This window comes from Motacilla alba, chromosome 1A (assembly GCF_015832195.1).
Source record: "Motacilla alba alba isolate MOTALB_02 chromosome 1A, Motacilla_alba_V1.0_pri, whole genome shotgun sequence".
Classification (NCBI taxonomy): domain Eukaryota; kingdom Metazoa; phylum Chordata; class Aves; order Passeriformes; family Motacillidae; genus Motacilla; species Motacilla alba.
The window spans coordinates 55235212-55252663 of record NC_052031.1 but is presented as its reverse complement, the minus strand read 5'-3'; the positions used below and the strand labels follow the sequence as shown (position 1 = coordinate 55252663).

General features: G+C 49.9%; 3 protein-coding genes across 3 annotated transcripts in view; all 3 read left to right on the top strand.

The window, feature by feature from the left end:
* The window catches only part of PARVG (parvin gamma), a 34947-nt gene extending 28541 nt beyond the window's left edge, over positions 1–6406 (top strand). The window contains 1 exon segment of the mRNA XM_038154787.1: positions 3484–6406. Coding sequence (XP_038010715.1) covers positions 3484–3510 — 27 coding nt within the window. The 3' untranslated portion in view covers positions 3511–6406.
* A 2234-nt stretch (positions 6407–8640) lies between these two features.
* Positions 8641–10775, top strand: LOC119708464 (inositol 1,4,5-trisphosphate receptor-interacting protein-like 1). The gene has a single exon (XM_038154928.1). It carries the CDS (start codon positions 8703–8705, stop codon positions 10773–10775), a length of 2073 nt encoding a protein of 690 aa, XP_038010856.1. The 5' UTR covers positions 8641–8702.
* Positions 10776–13580: 2805 nt separating this feature from the next.
* On the top strand, positions 13581–15715 carry LOC119708463 (inositol 1,4,5-trisphosphate receptor-interacting protein-like 1). The gene has a single exon (XM_038154927.1). The coding sequence runs from the start codon at positions 13643–13645 to the stop codon at positions 15713–15715; it is 2073 nt and encodes a 690-aa protein (XP_038010855.1). The 5' UTR covers positions 13581–13642.
* Positions 15716–17452: the final 1737 nt, after the last annotated feature.

The following is a 17452-nucleotide window of genomic DNA, read 5'->3' as shown; positions in this document are numbered from 1 at the left end:
GAAAGTTTATATTTTCTCAACAGCCTTACAGTTCTCCTTGTCTTACCTTCCAAGAAGATGCTGACAGCAGAAGGACAGAGTAACACAGGCGAGAAAACACAATCCTGATGAATGGTTGGGAACCTTCAGGTCTGTGTCCCTTAGAGGAAAAGGTTCAGTGACCAGCAGGCTGAGCGTGGTGTGCTTTAATGCCAGCTCTGAGGTCCCAGCTTGTGCTGCTTCTGATGGTGCAGAGCCTGAGACAGGTGGCCTGAGTCTTTGCTGGAGCTCAGCTGCATGTAAGCTGTCACATAAATGCTCAGGACAATAGCTGTCAGAACCCAGGACATCCCTCTGGGTGTCCTGGATGGCCAGAGCTGCTGGCAGGGAGCTCTGAGACCCTGGCATGCAGCCAAAGACACATGTGGGGTTTTGATCTTAGCCCATGGAGCAAGCTACTAACTCTGTATGAAGAATTACAAGCCACACACACAAGTTTAGGTATTGTAGTAGAAGTAGTCACGAAGTGAAAGGAAGGATTTTTGAGTGTTGTATAGGGGGGTTTTAAGCCTTGTACGCAGGGGTCCAAGTTTTGTACGTGGGGGTAAGGAGATCTAAGATGGAGGGATTTGGGTGTGCCCTGTCCTCTTTCTTTCTCCTTCCTAGCCTCCATGTCCTTGGTGATGTTGGCACTCACAGATTGGTTTAGAGTAGAAAGTCACCATTCAATATAGATAGTAGGTATTGTATGATATAAAAGATGGCACCAGCCCCCTGGGAGGGCAGTGTGCCTTTGTCTGACCTGCTGAACGGGCCACAGCAGTTCAGGAGAAGAATCTTTTAGATAACCAACAATAAACTTCCTTGAGAACAGACAACAGAAGACTACTGAGTCTTTCTTCGAAGGCATGGGTTGGAGGAGGGACTTTTCCATCTTTTGGGGTCACCCCAATCTGGGACTGGAAACCCCACAAATAGCCACTGGGGAAATGCTGGCAGGCAGACAGTACTTTCAAAGAGATTTTTTAATGGTTCAGTAATCAAGTGTATCAAAATCCATCAGCAAACAACCTCACTAAGCATGCTGGAACATGCTTTCTGACTTCTCACTGCCTTGTTCTTGTGAGGTTATTTCTACAAAGCTGGGTATGAAATGCTGCCAGCACTGGTGGTAATACATGGGTGGAAGTGACCACACAGCTCTGAGGACAGAAGAATAAAGGTCTTTCAGAGGTGACTATGTGTGAGGAGATGTGGAATGTGTGTCAGGCAGGCAGTGCCTTCCCTCCTACCTCCCCTATCCAGAGGAGGAATTGATACTTTCCAAAAATAGTGCTTTCTCTGGCCCATGGGTGTTCTTTTTTGAAGACTCCCACCACTGACTTAGCTGTGATTTCAGTGGGAGTTAAACCAAAATAGAGCATGTTGGAAAATCCTTTTCAAAATACATAGTCTGCCATGGTGGGGATGCTGCATGGATGCTTTCCAGAGCCGTTCCTAGACCAAGTAGGATTGTCACAGAGTGCTTGCAAGAGTGACAGACTCCACCCATGGGACACAAATGGAAGGCAGGGTGGGAGGAGTGTGGGCACCTGGGTGCTGACCTGTTATGGGGAGAACCATGGACACATGTCTGGGAGATGATCCCACCTCCTCCTCATCACAACTTTCATCTGGAACAAACTTGGTGGCTCCAGAAAATCCATTTGTTGCTGGCTTAGAGCCAGTGCAATCAAGAAAGCCTCCTTTGCAATCCTAGTAGCAGGATGAAATGCTCACTCTGGTTTTGCTCATAAGCTGTTTTGGATTAGCTGCAGACAATTGTGCTGACTGTTCAGTGGCAGCCTCTCTGCATACTTAGCCATATTTGCATGTAACAAAGAGTATTGGACCTTATTACCTTCCAATATCTCTGATTTCCTCTCATGCAAGCACTGAAGCAAATCCAGCATGAGGGGTTTAAGAATTAATTGTCTATCAGGGAGCTTAAGCAAGTTTATGGAAATCCTGCTTGCATTATCTTTGGAGAAATGGCTGTGGATAACCAGTAGTTTCCAAGCAAGGAGTTTGGTTTTTAACTGATTGGTAATCAGGCATGGCAAAATCCATCAGCAAATAGCCTGAATTAGTGGACTGGAAAATTAACTAACAGCTGGAGGTATGCTCTTCTCTGAAATTATTCTTTCTCTGATTTGACGGCTCTAGTAATCCAATTGCTGTGAGTTTAATTTCATATTTATCTTTCTGTGAGGATGTGTTTTAATGCTTGTTTTAGCTTGCTGACTTCTAATGAAGATTATTTATTTAAAAAAAATAAAAGGAGGGTTCTTTGCAAACTAGATTGATCTCATAGCATGGAAAGCCAGGGTGAGGTGCTCCTCATGCCATGTGCTGGAAGCAGGGCAGGGGTGGCCAAGGTGGGGTCTCCACAGGAAAACATCCCACTACCTATCCATGGCAAGGGCAGGCATTGCTCCTGCAGAGGGAAGGGAACTCTGGGGAGATGCTGCTGCATAACCTGTTTTTCAGGTTTTTTTAGACACTGTTACTTTTCATTTTACAATGCTGTTTCTCAGCTCTCTGTAGTTTCTGACTGTGTATGGAGGGGGTGTGTGCGTACTCATCTGCCTTCCTGCATGAGAAAATCTGTATAAAATTCCCTTTTGAGGTGCCCAAATGAACATAATGACTAAATGGTGAATAATCCAGTAAATGAGACATTTCAGAAATAATTTTATGATATGAGAAGTTGAAAATCCGAACAAACACATGCTGAATTAAAGAACTTTCCATGAGGGTAGGGGTTTGCCAGAAAGACTATAGTTAGGTGCAAATCTGCATTTCTCTGTGATTACAAATCAAGGCAGAGATATCCTTTAATTTGCAAAGGGAAAGAAAAAAGCTCTGATGTAAACCAGCAGCTCTAACAGAGCTGCTCTGTGCTAGAACCTTGGAGGATGGCTTGCTTGGGTAGAATCTCCTGCCTGGCTGTGATGGAGTGGCTGTGCACTGGGACATGAGACCACCTTATGTGTGGCCACAGCTCTCTTCACAGAGAGCAGCAGGCACAACTTTCCCAGGAAAAATCCTGGGGAAGGCTGCAAAAAGGCTCAGAGAAAGAAGAAAAACAATTCTTATCTCTATTTGCTGCTCCTGTTGCTTGGCACATGTGGAATATGTTATGGAAATTGTTTACCAAAAGGTACATTCTTAATTGGACTCTGGTGATGGTGTTTTGATTTCATTTGGCCAATTGGAGCCATGTGTGTATTGGACTATCTGGCAAGGGCGTTGGGTTTTTCCTTTTAGTATAGTAGTAATATAGTATTACTATAGTATGTAGTGTAATATAGTATAGCTTAATAAAGCATTTGTTCAGCCTTCTCCAATCATGGAGTCAAGGCTTGTCCTTCCCTGCTCAGGGGGCTCCCTGCAACAATACTTATGAATGTTAGTTTTTTAAGGCACAGTGGTTACACTTACAGCCTTTTTTCTGTTTCCCAGATTCCAGTTTCTGAAGTATTCTCCTGATAATTACCATGGGAAGAGCCATTATGATAGTGGTACCTTTATATTCCCTTGGGGGAAAAACAGCCAAAAACCAGCCTTTGAAGCAGTGACTAAGTTGTATTTTTTAATTCTTCAATGATTGCCTTAAGTGGATGTCCTGGATTGCCAATCAAATTGTATTCTATTTGCCATCTGTATGGCAGTTGTCTTCTGTTAAGTGGAAAGTTTTCCTTATCTCTTCCACAACCACTCCTCCCTCCGGGGAGACATCTGCTGATAATAGGTTATTGAATGTCACTGCATGACTGATAAGGACTACAGCATACCATTGGGAGATGCTCTGCCCAGAGGGAAGAGCAAAGCATTCTACCCAGATATAATCTTGAGATTCTGGAACACCAGCACGGCTTTCTCCACTGGATTTCCCAGAGGAACAGCTGCCCCTTCTACTGGATCTTCAGAGGAAGACTACACCTTTCTACAGGATCCCTGCTCCAACAAAACCCCACCTGGCACTCTAGGAGGACTGCAGCCACAATTCCAATTGGACTGCCACCAACACCCTGACCAACACGGTGTCAGATTGTGTTCTGACTCCATCAGTGTTTTAGTTTACAGCATTGTTTATTTTGTCTTTTTATTTTCTTCCCTAGTAAAGAACTGCTATTCTTGCTCCCATACTTTTTGCCTGAGAGCCCCCTTAATTTAAAATTTATTGCAATCCAGAGGGAGGGGGTTTATGTTTTCCATTTTGGGGGAGGATCCTGCCTTCCTTAGCAGACACCTGTCTTTCCAAACCAAGACAGTAGATGAGAGCAAATCTCAGACAATGGGTCTAGAAAAATAATACTATTAAGGGCATGCTCTCTATAATTCCTAACAGAAATATCCAGGCTTATCTGCTTTCAAAAGGGCACTCCACTGTCTTGCTATTTAAACAAAGAAAAAAAGAGGTGTGGAGCTGCCAACCTTTCTTTCCCACTCAGATTCTAATGCCATTATCAGTTATTTGTATGCAATTTTTCTCATTTCTTCTGGGCTTTGCTTCCCCCTTTCTCTCCCCCCCCCCCCCCCCCCATTAAACTTTGCACTTAATCCTACACCATGACAGTAAATACACTAAGATGGAGAATCTGGCTGCAGATCTTTATATTTTGCCTGGCTTTGCCTTGTCCTTCCTTCTCTGGTGCTCTGGGGAAGCTGGCGCAGGGGAAGAGAAAAATGTGTAAGAGGCACCTTTCACAATGCTGCTCTTGTGAACTTCACCCGGAGCTTTTGCAGGTGCCTTCTTCATGCCTCTGTCAGTATTTTTAAGGAGGAATCATCCCTCCCTCCAAGTGTACTAACCCTAGGTGCTGTGGTGTGACTAATGAGGAATTCTGTCCCTCTGCTCTCATCCTGGCTGATAATAACATGCCAATATAGGTGCTAGAACATGTCGAGAAGACATGAAAGGACTACCTGAGAATTTCTGCCTTTATTTTTAAGTGACAATCCTTGTGTAATGCTATATAAAATAATTTGATGGAAGGACTCAGTTGTGTTGCTCTCCTTATTAGTCATAGGGTGAACCTCAGGTGCTGGAATTAAACCCTGCAGCTGTGCATGGAAGGGTCTTGGTGAGACCACCCTAACCCAAGCTGTCTCTGTCTGGTGTTCATCCTCCAGGTGTGAGAGCCCTGGCCTGTGGCACTGCTGACACGGCATGAAGGAGGGGACAGCCCACAGCTTCAGATGAGTGGTCACCACAAGTGTAGGACAGGGTTGTACCACACTGGCTAGTTGCGTGTTTATTCCAAATCTGTAAAACTCCTGAAATGCTTATACCTGCCCTAAGATTTTGCCATCAGTTTGTGCTTTGGGTCAGCAAAAGGTGGCTTGGCAAGAATTGATTTTTTTTAAGACCTATCTCTAGTCATAGGGCAAGCGTATGTGAAATTGGCAAGAAGCCAATGACATCCCAGGTTCTGCCAGAAGCTGTGTGGACAGCAGGAGCAGAGCAGTGATTGTCCTCCCCAATACGGCGCGGGTGAGGCTGTACCAAAAATCCTGCATTCACTTTTGGTCCCCTCATGACAAGAAAGACATGGATGTGCTTGAGTGTGTGCACAGATGAAGAGAGCATTTTAAGCAGACACTGGTCTGAGAGGCCTGCTTGCACAACCCTGCATGCGTGTCTGCTAGCAGAGACGTGCTAGAAGAGATGTGCTGCCCTTGGAACAGACAATATGGAGACACTTGCCAAGATGTGCCCAGGGATGTGAAGCAGAATGTCCTGAGGATAAGAAAAAAGAAGATATGGGGCAAGATGTTCTACTGATACTTTTGCCAAGATATTCTACGTGACTAAAGCTATGTTAGCTTTTTGCTTTGTATCGAACCAAAAATATTCCCACGTCGCTGAACCCTGCATTACCATATAAATGTACCCTCAGATTTGCAATAAACCGAGTGCTGATCATTACCTCCATCAGGACTGATCTTTGACTCCGGGGGCTCTTCTCTCCCTCTATCTCTACGCCCTCTCCCCCCCCCCCCCCCCTTCCCCCTTATTTCTCTCCCTCTCTTTACATAGAAGCGAAATGGAGCTGAGGAGCAGTCTGGAGCACAAGTCTGATGAAGAAGGCCTGAGGGAAGTGAAAGTGTCCAGCAGAGAGAAAAAGTGTCTCGGGAACAACCCATAGTTGTCTACGGATCTCTGAAGGGAAGCTGTTACCAGGGCAGGGTCATTATATCAGAGAAGGGAACAAACAAAATGACCAGAGAAAATTAACTGAAGTTGTGCACCAGGACTTTAGATTGGATTCTTTCAACAGAAATTATATCAAGCTTGTGAAGAGATTGCCTTTGGCTCGGCATTGTAGCAACTGTGTTGGAGCTGACCTGATATTTTGTATACGTAAAGATCTAGATTGCTAACTTGTGTGTGTGTATATATATATATATATATATATATATATATATATATATATATATGTATCTCCCGTGTATACATATTCTATGCTAGATAGCTTATCAATTATCATATATAATAGTAAAATATAATAAGAGCCAATAGAATAATATAAATAATATCAACGGTACGAATTATGTAACTATTATATCATGATAAGAAATGATTATAAAGAGTCAAATAGGTAATTTTGTTTAAAGAATACAATATGGCCAGTACTTAGTGTCACTCTAAAGTTGTGATATTGTATTCATGCTCCTAGGGCGTTTCCATCTGGAAAGATTGTCATGAAATTGATACATTTGTAACACACATAACAATTATAGCTTATCTCTTGCATAGAAGAAATCTTTTTTTTTTTTTTTTTTTTTTTTTTTTTTAATGTAGAAGTAAAGCCATAGATCGTGTCTCTGTCTGTTGGGGACAAATAACTATGCTCTTATAGTTAGTGCTTTTATGGGTAGCAACCTGGAAACTGCTTTGCTCTTGATTCAATAAACTACAGTATTCCAGAACCTGGATCGTGCATGGCTTTATTGAGCTCAAGCAGACCTATAGCATAGGTAAAAGTCACAAGTCGTGAATCTGGGCTTGTGAAGAGTCTCCTTGAAATTAGCCAAACTTGCGGTGCTGAACTGGTTCCAATCAGAAATTAAGCCCAGCTGCCCCCGGCCCCTGTGATCACAGAAGCACAGAGGAGCTTGCCTTGGAAGGGTCCTTAAAAATGGTCTTGTTGCAACCCTGCTGGCAAGGGCAGGGACACCGTCCACGAGGCCCGGTTGCTCCAAGCCCCATCCGGCCCGGCCTGGAGCACTGCCAGGCATGGGGCAGCCGCAGCTGCTGTGGGCAGCGTGGGCCAGGGCCTCAGCAGCCTGGGGGGCGAGAATTTCTTGCGCGTCTCCAGCCCAAGCCTGCCCGCTGCCAGTGGGAAGCCGCTGGGCCTGGTGCTGTCCCTGCAGGCCCTTGTCCACAGCCCCTCTCAGGTCTTTGCTGGGCCTCGTGCAGGGACTGAAAGGCCCCCGGAAGGTGCCCCCGGAGAAGGCCTTGGAGAGCACTGGGGCCGGGAGTGCCGCCGTGAGGGCAGCAAGCAGGGCCTGGTGTGGCCGTTGGGGCGGGAGGCCACAGGGCGGGTGCTGAGGCCCTGCCAGCTGGAGCTGGGAGCTCTGGAGCGTGGCTGGCAGAGAGCCGTGGGAGAGCCACGCAGCAGCAAGGACACGGGGTTTTAGATGCGTTAGAAAGCAGAGAAGAGCTGGAGAATGGGCTCCAGCTGCAGGAGTAGGGTGTCTCGCAAAAAAACTTCACGACGCCAGAGGTTATGTCCAGGAAAGACCCAGAGGGGTCCTGTAATGCTATTGGAATAAAGGGAGAGGCCAAAGGGACATATCCCATGGTGTGTCTTGATTTGTTGAGACCCAGGACAAGGGCGCAGCCTCCTTCTTTTATCCTAATTCCCAGGTGCATGCCCCCTCTTTCTTCCCCCACAGCCTGAGGTACTCGGAAGGTGCAGACTTCCCGAACTGCCTAATCTATGGCCTCTGTTTTTTGTATTTAAAACCCTGCAGAAGGGACAGGAAGGGAAGGAGAGGCGCTGGGGCCACCGTCTGTGTCAGGCGGGGTTCCAACTGTCTAGAGCTTAATGATGGTGCTGATGGGGTTGAGCATTTTTGGGTAGGAATCGGGGGAAGGCCAACAAGACCAGCCCGTGACTCTTAAGTGGTGGTTCATGGCTGCAGTCTGTGTAGCTGTGCCTGTTTATGCAGAGAAAGACAGACCAATCTATCCGGAGCTGGGCAGCCAAAAGGCATCTTTCTAATGCAGAACACCTTGTAATGGTGCTGGGAATCTCCTTCTGGAGCAGAAAAATTGAGCGCTCTCCCAGAGACCTGGTACACAAGTACCAGGTCGTGGGGAGGCAAGAGGGTGCTGCCATGCTTATCGTCCAGAAAAGGCAGCAAGCCTGAAACCAAAGCGCACCTTTTATAGACTCAGAGATTTAAGCGAAGCTCAGCGTGGAGTCAAGGCTTAGACTCCACAATCCTCAAGGGTGCCTTCCGACATGGATATCTATGAGATTGCCAGCGGAGGGCAGCTGATGAGAAAGACAAGAGAAGGACCAAGAGAAGTTCTTTGAAGAAGATTCTCTCAAAGGCTGCCTTAAGCAGTACCCCAGGGCCCCTCCGACAGTCTGAGCTGGGGTGGGGACAAAGGGCGGGGCTGGGCTGGCTGTGGTGTACTGTGACATCCATGGCATCATGGGGCCATGTCACAATGGGGGCAGCTATACGAGGCCCCAGCAGGTAACGCTGGCCCTGTATTGCTTGGGCAAGCGGTGAGTGCACACGTGGCAGGGAGGCCGGCCTGGGGTCAAGGGCCGGGGCAGAAACGCTGTGCCCAGGGCTGGCTTTTCCCCCTGCATCCAGCAACAGCCCTTCGTGGCAGAGCCTTGGGCAGGACACCGTGCTGCTGCTGCTGCTGCTGCTGCTGCTCGGGCAGCAGGACAGGCCTGGCCGCTTGCCAGCTCCCTGGGGTCCTGTCCTTCCTGCTCCCAGATCCCTGGGATTCCCGTCCCTGGCTGCCCCCAGTGCCCGCTGCCTCCCTCACAGCCCCTCTCAAAGGCCTTCTCTCCATCCTCCTGCAGACCATGGATACCTGGGTATTGTGGTTCTTGCTCTTGCAAAGTGTAGTCCAGTACCCACAGCCCGCGGGCGATGGCTCGGACGAGGTGACGCGTCTGCGAATGGAGGGGCGTGCCAAGCTCCAGGAAGAGGAGAAGATTCGTCTGGAGCGGGAGGTGGAGCAGCTGGCCCTGAAGCAGGGTGTCTGGGCCTGGGGAGACCTGCTCTGCTCTGCCTGGCAGCACTGGCAGGTCTGGACCCTTGCTGGGCTCCTGCTCCTTCTCTTGGCACTGTGGTGTATCTGGAGGAAAAGGAGCCTGAGGAGAGAGGAGCATGAAGAAGGACATGATGGTGTAAATGAAGAGGAAGTGGACAACGTGGATGCATATGAAGAAGATGTTGGAAATGAGGAAGAAGGAGACAGTGACATGGATGGGGAGGAAAACGACAGTGATGATGGCCATGCACAGGAAGCCGACAACGCTGCTGCAAATGAAGGACGTGATGCTGCAAATGAAGTTGGCAACGAGGCTGCAAATGCAGCGAACATCAATGATGTTGGAAATGAAGCGGAAAGATACCGCGATCGTGCCGATAACTTTGGAAGAATCATAATGGAGCGCATACAGTGGCCTGTGCAGGACCTGCAGGAAGGATGCACCTGGACAAGAACCCTGATGGAGCATTTTGCAGTTTACTTTCGACGGGTCTTGTCCAACAGTTTCTATCCGGTGCTGCAAGGAGCTATCGGGGTGGGCAGTGCCTTTGAAGGTTGGAGTCCCCGGGAGCAGGATGTTGTGTACCAGGTGCTCATACCCATGACACCTCCCCGAGGGCACAGCTTCCACCTAGAGCTGGGCACTGCAGGGCAGAGGCGCTTGAGGAACTTCCACATCCGCGTGCAGCAGGAGTGCACCTGCACGAGGGAGCAGCGGGTTGAGAACATGCTGTGCTTCCTGCACCACCCTGAGGAGGAGCTGAGGAGGTATCAGGCTCCCAGCCTCCTTCATACCCTGTGCACGGGCTCCTACCTGGACGTGGAGAAAACTGCCCGCTGGTTCTACCAGCTGGTGAGAGCAATCTGGCCGGCTTTGCTTCAGTCACACCATTGGCATTTAGTGCTGCTGCCCTCCAGACGCTCCTGCCAGTTCAAGGTGACCAACGGCAGAGAAAGCTACCGGATTGAGATGCTGTTTGGGGTGCGGCAAGGCAACTCAGACGTCTTTGTAAGCAGTCAGCCTAGGCAAGCCCACACCTCAAGCACAATCTGGCCGGAGAGCTACGCCGTGGCCGAGATGAAGTTCTTCAGGTACATCGCCAGGCGGGCTCCCCCTGACAGCTTGCACCTGAAATGCCTGCAGTTCTTCACTCGTCTGCAGCTGGGCTTAGGCTTCTCCACCTATACCATCAAGACCATTGTCATGCACCTGCTGAGCGTCTTACCCGTGTCCCAGTGGCGCAGGAGACATTTTGTGAGGCGCCTGATGGATATCAGCGAGAGCCTGCGCACGTGTGTGGAAATGAGAAGCCTCAATCACTTCATTGTGGGCAACCAGAGGCTTCCGGAGGGCATCAGCTTGCCCCCAGAGGTCCTAATGGCCGGGTCATGCAATCTCTTCCATGAGCTGGTGATGGATCCCGTTGCCCACTCCCAGGCAATGAGCCAGTACGTGGATCTGCACCATTGGTTCAAACGGATCCTTAAAAACGAGCAGTGAAAGAGGTTCTCCTGCACAGAGCTGTGCTTGGGAGGCTCACACCTGGTGGCAGAGAACCAGCTCTCAGTGGATGGGAAAAGAGGGGAGAAGGTGGGCTACAGAGAGGGACGGGAAAACGCTGCGGAGCAGCACTATGCCATCAGCAGCAGCGGTGTCATCTCAACAGCCTCCCCAGCACTGCATCCGGGGATGACCTGGTTGGCTACACAGATCAAGGATCCCACAAGAGGAAATCCTATTATTCCCCCACCTCTTTCTTTGAGTCCATTTTCCCCTCTGAGGGCTTCACCCTGTGCAAAGATGCCGATCTCAGAATCCCAGATGAGGGAATGTTTGACAGGACCACTGGTGGTATCATTTGGTTCAGGGGTGCTTCAGGCAGCTCTTCCCGCCGTGCACTACAAAGGATTGCGTTCCCATCAAGGTTCTTGACTCTCTCTGGGGAGAGAGACTCCACAGTCCCTGGGCAATGTTTGGCATCAGTCAATGGACGGTGCTTCTCCTTGGGAATCCTTTGGCTCGGCATTGTAGCAACTGTGTTGGAGCTGACCTGATATTTTGTATACGTAAAGATCTAGATTGCTAACTTGTGTGTGTGTATATATATATATATATATATATATATATATATGTATCTCCCGTGTATACATATTCTATGCTAGAAAGCTTATCAATTATCATATATAATAGTAAAATATAATAAGAGCCAATAGAATAATATAAATAATATCAACGGTACGAATTATGTAACTATTATATCATGATAAGAAATGATTATAAAGAGTCAAATAGGTAATTTTGTTTAAAGAATACAATATGGCCAGTACTTAGTGTCACTCTGAAGTTGTGATATTGTATTCATGCTCCTAGGGCGTTTCCATCTGGAAAGATTGTCATGAAATTGATACATTTGTAACACACATAACAATTATAGCTTATCTCTTGCATAGAAGAAATCTTTTTTTTTTTTTTTTTTTTTTTTTTTTTAATGTAGAAGTAAAGCCATAGATCGTGTCTCTGTCTGTTGGGGACAAATAACTATGCTCTTATAGTTAGTGCTTTTATGGGTAGCAACCTGGAAACTGCTTTGCTCTTGATTCAATAAACTACAGTATTCCAGAACCTGGATCGTGCATGACTTTATTGAGCTCAAGCAGACCTATAGCATAGGTAAAAGTCACAAGTCGTGAATCTGGGCTTGTGAAGAGTCTCCTTGAAATTAGCCAAACTTGCGGTGCTGAACTGGTTCCAATCAGAAATTAAGCCCAGCTGCCCCCGGCCCCTGTGATCACAGAAGCACAGAGGAGCTTGCCTTGGAAGGGTCCTTAAAAATGGTCTTGTTGCAACCCTGCTGGCAAGGGCAGGGACACCGTCCACGAGGCCCGGTTGCTCCAAGCCCCATCCGGCCCGGCCTGGAGCACTGCCAGGCATGGGGCAGCCGCAGCTGCTGTGGGCAGCGTGGGCCAGGGCCTCAGCAGCCTGGGGGGCGAGAATTTCTTGCGCGTCTCCAGCCCAAGCCTGCCCGCTGCCAGTGGGAAGCCGCTGGGCCTGGTGCTGTCCCTGCAGGCCCTTGTCCACAGCCCCTCTCAGGTCTTTGCTGGGCCTCGTGCAGGGACTGAAAGGCCCCCGGAAGGTGCCCCCGGAGAAGGCCTTGGAGAGCACTGGGGCCGGGAGTGCCGCCGTGAGGGCAGCAAGCAGGGCCTGGTGTGGCCGTTGGGGCGGGAGGCCACAGGGCGGGTGCTGAGGCCCTGCCAGCTGGAGCTGGGAGCTCTGGAGCGTGGCTGGCAGAGAGCCGTGGGAGAGCCACGCAGCAGCAAGGACACGGGGTTTTAGATGCGTTAGAAAGCAGAGAAGAGCTGGAGAATGGGCTCCAGCTGCAGGAGTAGGGTGTCTCGCAAAAAAACTTCACGACGCCAGAGGTTATGTCCAGGAAAGACCCAGAGGGGTCCTGTAATGCTATTGGAATAAAGGGAGAGGCCAAAGGGACATATCCCATGGCGTGTCTTGATTTGTTGAGACCCAGGACAAGGGCGCAGCCTCCTTCTTTTATCCTAATTCCCAGGTGCATGCCCCCTCTTTCTTCCCCCACAGCCTGAGGTACTCGGAAGGTGCAGACTTCCCGAACTGCCTAATCTATGGCCTCTGTTTTTTGTATTTAAAACCCTGCAGAAGGGACAGGAAGGGAAGGAGAGGCGCTGGGGCCACCGTCTGTGTCAGGCGGGGTTCCAACTGTCTAGAGCTTAATGATGGTGCTGATGGGGTTGAGCATTTTTGGGTAGGAATCGGGGGAAGGCCAACAAGACCAGCCCGTGACTCTTAAGTGGTGGTTCATGGCTGCAGTCTGTGTAGCTGTGCCTGTTTATGCAGAGAAAGACAGACCAATCTATCCGGAGCTGGGCAGCCAAAAGGCATCTTTCTAATGCAGAACACCTTGTAATGGTGCTGGGAATCTCCTTCTGGAGCAGAAAAATTGAGCGCTCTCCCAGAGACCTGGTACACAAGTACCAGGTCGTGGGGAGGCAAGAGGGTGCTGCCATGCTTATCGTCCAGAAAAGGCAGCAAGCCTGAAACCAAAGCGCACCTTTTATAGACTCAGAGATTTAAGCGAAGCTCAGCGTGGAGTCAAGGCTTAGACTCCACAATCCTCAAGGGTGCCTTCCGACATGGATATCTATGAGATTGCCAGCGGAGGGCAGCTGATGAGAAAGACAAGAGAAGGACCAAGAGAAGTTCTTTGAAGAAGATTCTCTCAAAGGCTGCCTTAAGCAGTACCCCAGGGCCCCTCCGACAGTCTGAGCTGGGGTGGGGACAAAGGGCGGGGCTGGGCTGGCTGTGGTGTACTGTGACATCCATGGCATCATGGGGCCATGTCACAATGGGGGCAGCTATACGAGGCCCCAGCAGGTAACGCTGGCCCTGTATTGCTTGGGCAAGCGGTGAGTGCACACGTGGCAGGGAGGCCGGCCTGGGGTCAAGGGCCGGGGCAGAAACGCTGTGCCCAGGGCTGGCTTTTCCCCCTGCATCCAGCAACAGCCCTTCGTGGCAGAGCCTTGGGCAGGACACCGTGCTGCTGCTGCTGCTGCTGCTGCTGCTCGGGCAGCAGGACAGGCCTGGCCGCTTGCCAGCTCCCTGGGGTCCTGTCCTTCCTGCTCCCAGATCCCTGGGATTCCCGTCCCTGGCTGCCCCCAGTGCCCGCTGCCTCCCTCACAGCCCCTCTCAAAGGCCTTCTCTCCATCCTCCTGCAGACCATGGATACCTGGGTATTGTGGTTCTTGCTCTTGCAAAGTGTAGTCCAGTACCCACAGCCCGCGGGCGATGGCTCGGACGAGGTGACGCGTCTGCGAATGGAGGGGCGTGCCAAGCTCCAGGAAGAGGAGAAGATTCGTCTGGAGCGGGAGGTGGAGCAGCTGGCCCTGAAGCAGGGTGTCTGGGCCTGGGGAGACCTGCTCTGCTCTGCCTGGCAGCACTGGCAGGTCTGGACCCTTGCTGGGCTCCTGCTCCTTCTCTTGGCACTGTGGTGTATCTGGAGGAAAAGGAGCCTGAGGAGAGAGGAGCATGAAGAAGGACATGATGGTGTAAATGAAGAGGAAGTGGACAACGTGGATGCATATGAAGAAGATGTTGGAAATGAGGAAGAAGGAGACAGTGACATGGATGGGGAGGAAAACGACAGTGATGATGGCCATGCACAGGAAGCCGACAACGCTGCTGCAAATGAAGGACGTGATGCTGCAAATGAAGTTGGCAACGAGGCTGCAAATGCAGCGAACATCAATGATGTTGGAAATGAAGCGGAAAGATACCGCGATCGTGCCGATAACTTTGGAAGAATCATAATGGAGCGCATACAGTGGCCTGTGCAGGACCTGCAGGAAGGATGCACCTGGACAAGAACCCTGATGGAGCATTTTGCAGTTTACTTTCGACGGGTCTTGTCCAACAGTTTCTATCCGGTGCTGCAAGGAGCTATCGGGGTGGGCAGTGCCTTTGAAGGTTGGAGTCCCCGGGAGCAGGATGTTGTGTACCAGGTGCTCATACCCATGACACCTCCCCGAGGGCACAGCTTCCACCTAGAGCTGGGCACTGCAGGGCAGAGGCGCTTGAGGAACTTCCACATCCGCGTGCAGCAGGAGTGCACCTGCACGAGGGAGCAGCGGGTTGAGAACATGCTGTGCTTCCTGCACCACCCTGAGGAGGAGCTGAGGAGGTATCAGGCTCCCAGCCTCCTTCATACCCTGTGCACGGGCTCCTACCTGGACGTGGAGAAAACTGCCCGCTGGTTCTACCAGCTGGTGAGAGCAATCTGGCCGGCTTTGCTTCAGTCACACCATTGGCATTTAGTGCTGCTGCCCTCCAGACGCTCCTGCCAGTTCAAGGTGACCAACGGCAGAGAAAGCTACCGGATTGAGATGCTGTTTGGGGTGCGGCAAGGCAACTCAGACGTCTTTGTAAGCAGTCAGCCTAGGCAAGCCCACACCTCAAGCACAATCTGGCCGGAGAGCTACGCCGTGGCCGAGATGAAGTTCTTCAGGTACATCGCCAGGCGGGCTCCCCCTGACAGCTTGCACCTGAAATGCCTGCAGTTCTTCACTCGTCTGCAGCTGGGCTTAGGCTTCTCCACCTATACCATCAAGACCATTGTCATGCACCTGCTGAGCGTCTTACCCGTGTCCCAGTGGCGCAGGAGACATTTTGTGAGGCGCCTGATGGATATCAGCGAGAGCCTGCGCACGTGTGTGGAAATGAGAAGCCTCAATCACTTCATTGTGGGCAACCAGAGGCTTCCGGAGGGCATCAGCTTGCCCCCAGAGGTCCTAATGGCCGGGTCATGCAATCTCTTCCATGAGCTGGTGATGGATCCCGTTGCCCACTCCCAGGCAATGAGCCAGTACGTGGATCTGCACCATTGGTTCAAACGGATCCTTAAAAACGAGCAGTGAAAGAGGTTCTCCTGCACAGAGCTGTGCTTGGGAGGCTCACACCTGGTGGCAGAGAACCAGCTCTCAGTGGATGGGAAAAGAGGGGAGAAGGTGGGCTACAGAGAGGGACGGGAAAACGCTGCGGAGCAGCACTATGCCATCAGCAGCAGCGGTGTCATCTCAACAGCCTCCCCAGCACTGCATCCGGGGATGACCTGGTTGGCTACACAGATCAAGGATCCCACAAGAGGAAATCCTATTATTCCCCCACCTCTTTCTTTGAGTCCATTTTCCCCTCTGAGGGCTTCACCCTGTGCAAAGATGCCGATCTCAGAATCCCAGATGAGGGAATGTTTGACAGGACCACTGGTGGTATCATTTGGTTCAGGGGTGCTTCAGGCAGCTCTTCCCGCCGTGCACTACAAAGGATTGCGTTCCCATCAAGGTTCTTGACTCTCTCTGGGGAGAGAGACTCCACAGTCCCTGGGCAATGTTTGGCATCAGTCAATGGACGGTGCTTCTCCTTGGGAATCCTTTGGCTCGGCATTGTAGCAACTGTGTTGGAGCTGACCTGATATTTTGTATACGTAAAGATCTAGATTGCTAACTTGTGTGTGTGTATATATATATATATATATATATATATATATATATATATATATGTATCTCCCGTGTATACATATTCTATGCTAGAAAGCTTATCAATTATCATATATAATAGTAAAATATAATAAGAGCCAATAGAATAATATAAATAATATCAACGGTACGAATTATGTAACTATTATATCATGATAAGAAATGATTATAAAGAGTCAAATAGGTAATTTTGTTTAAAGAATACAATATGGCCAGTACTTAGTGTCACTCTGAAGTTGTGATATTGTATTCATGCTCCTAGGGCGTTTCCATCTGGAAAGATTGTCATGAAATTGATACATTTGTAACACACATAACAATTATAGCTTATCTCTTGCATAGAAGAAATCTTTTTTTTTTTTTTTTTTTTTTTTTTTTTAATGTAGAAGTAAAGCCATAGATCGTGTCTCTGTCTGTTGGGGACAAATAACTATGCTCTTATAGTTAGTGCTTTTATGGGTAGCAACCTGGAAACTGCTTTGCTCTTGATTCAATAAACTACAGTATTCCAGAACCTGGATCGTGCATGACTTTATTGAGCTCAAGCAGACCTATAGCATAGGTAAAAGTCACAAGTCGTGAATCTGGGCTTGTGAAGAGTCTCCTTGAAATTAGCCAAACTTGCGGTGCTGAACTGGTTCCAATCAGAAATTAAGCCCAGCTGCCCCCGGCCCCTGTGATCACAGAAGCACAGAGGAGCTTGCCTTGGAAGGGTCCTTAAAAATGGTCTTGTTGCAACCCTGCTGGCAAGGGCAGGGACACCGTCCACGAGGCCCGGTTGCTCCAAGCCCCATCCGGCCCGGCCTGGAGCACTGCCAGGCATGGGGCAGCCGCAGCTGCTGTGGGCAGCGTGGGCCAGGGCCTCAGCAGCCTGGGGGGCGAGAATTTCTTGCGCGTCTCCAGCCCAAGCCTGCCCGCTGCCAGTGGGAAGCCGCTGGGCCTGGTGCTGTCCCTGCAGGCCCTTGTCCACAGCCCCTCTCAGGTCTTTGCTGGGCCTCGTGCAGGGACTGAAAGGCCCCCGGAAGGTGCCCCCGGAGAAGGCCTTGGAGAGCACTGGGGCCGGGAGTGCCGCCGTGAGGGCAGCAAGCAGGGCCTGGTGTGGCCGTTGGGGCGGGAGGC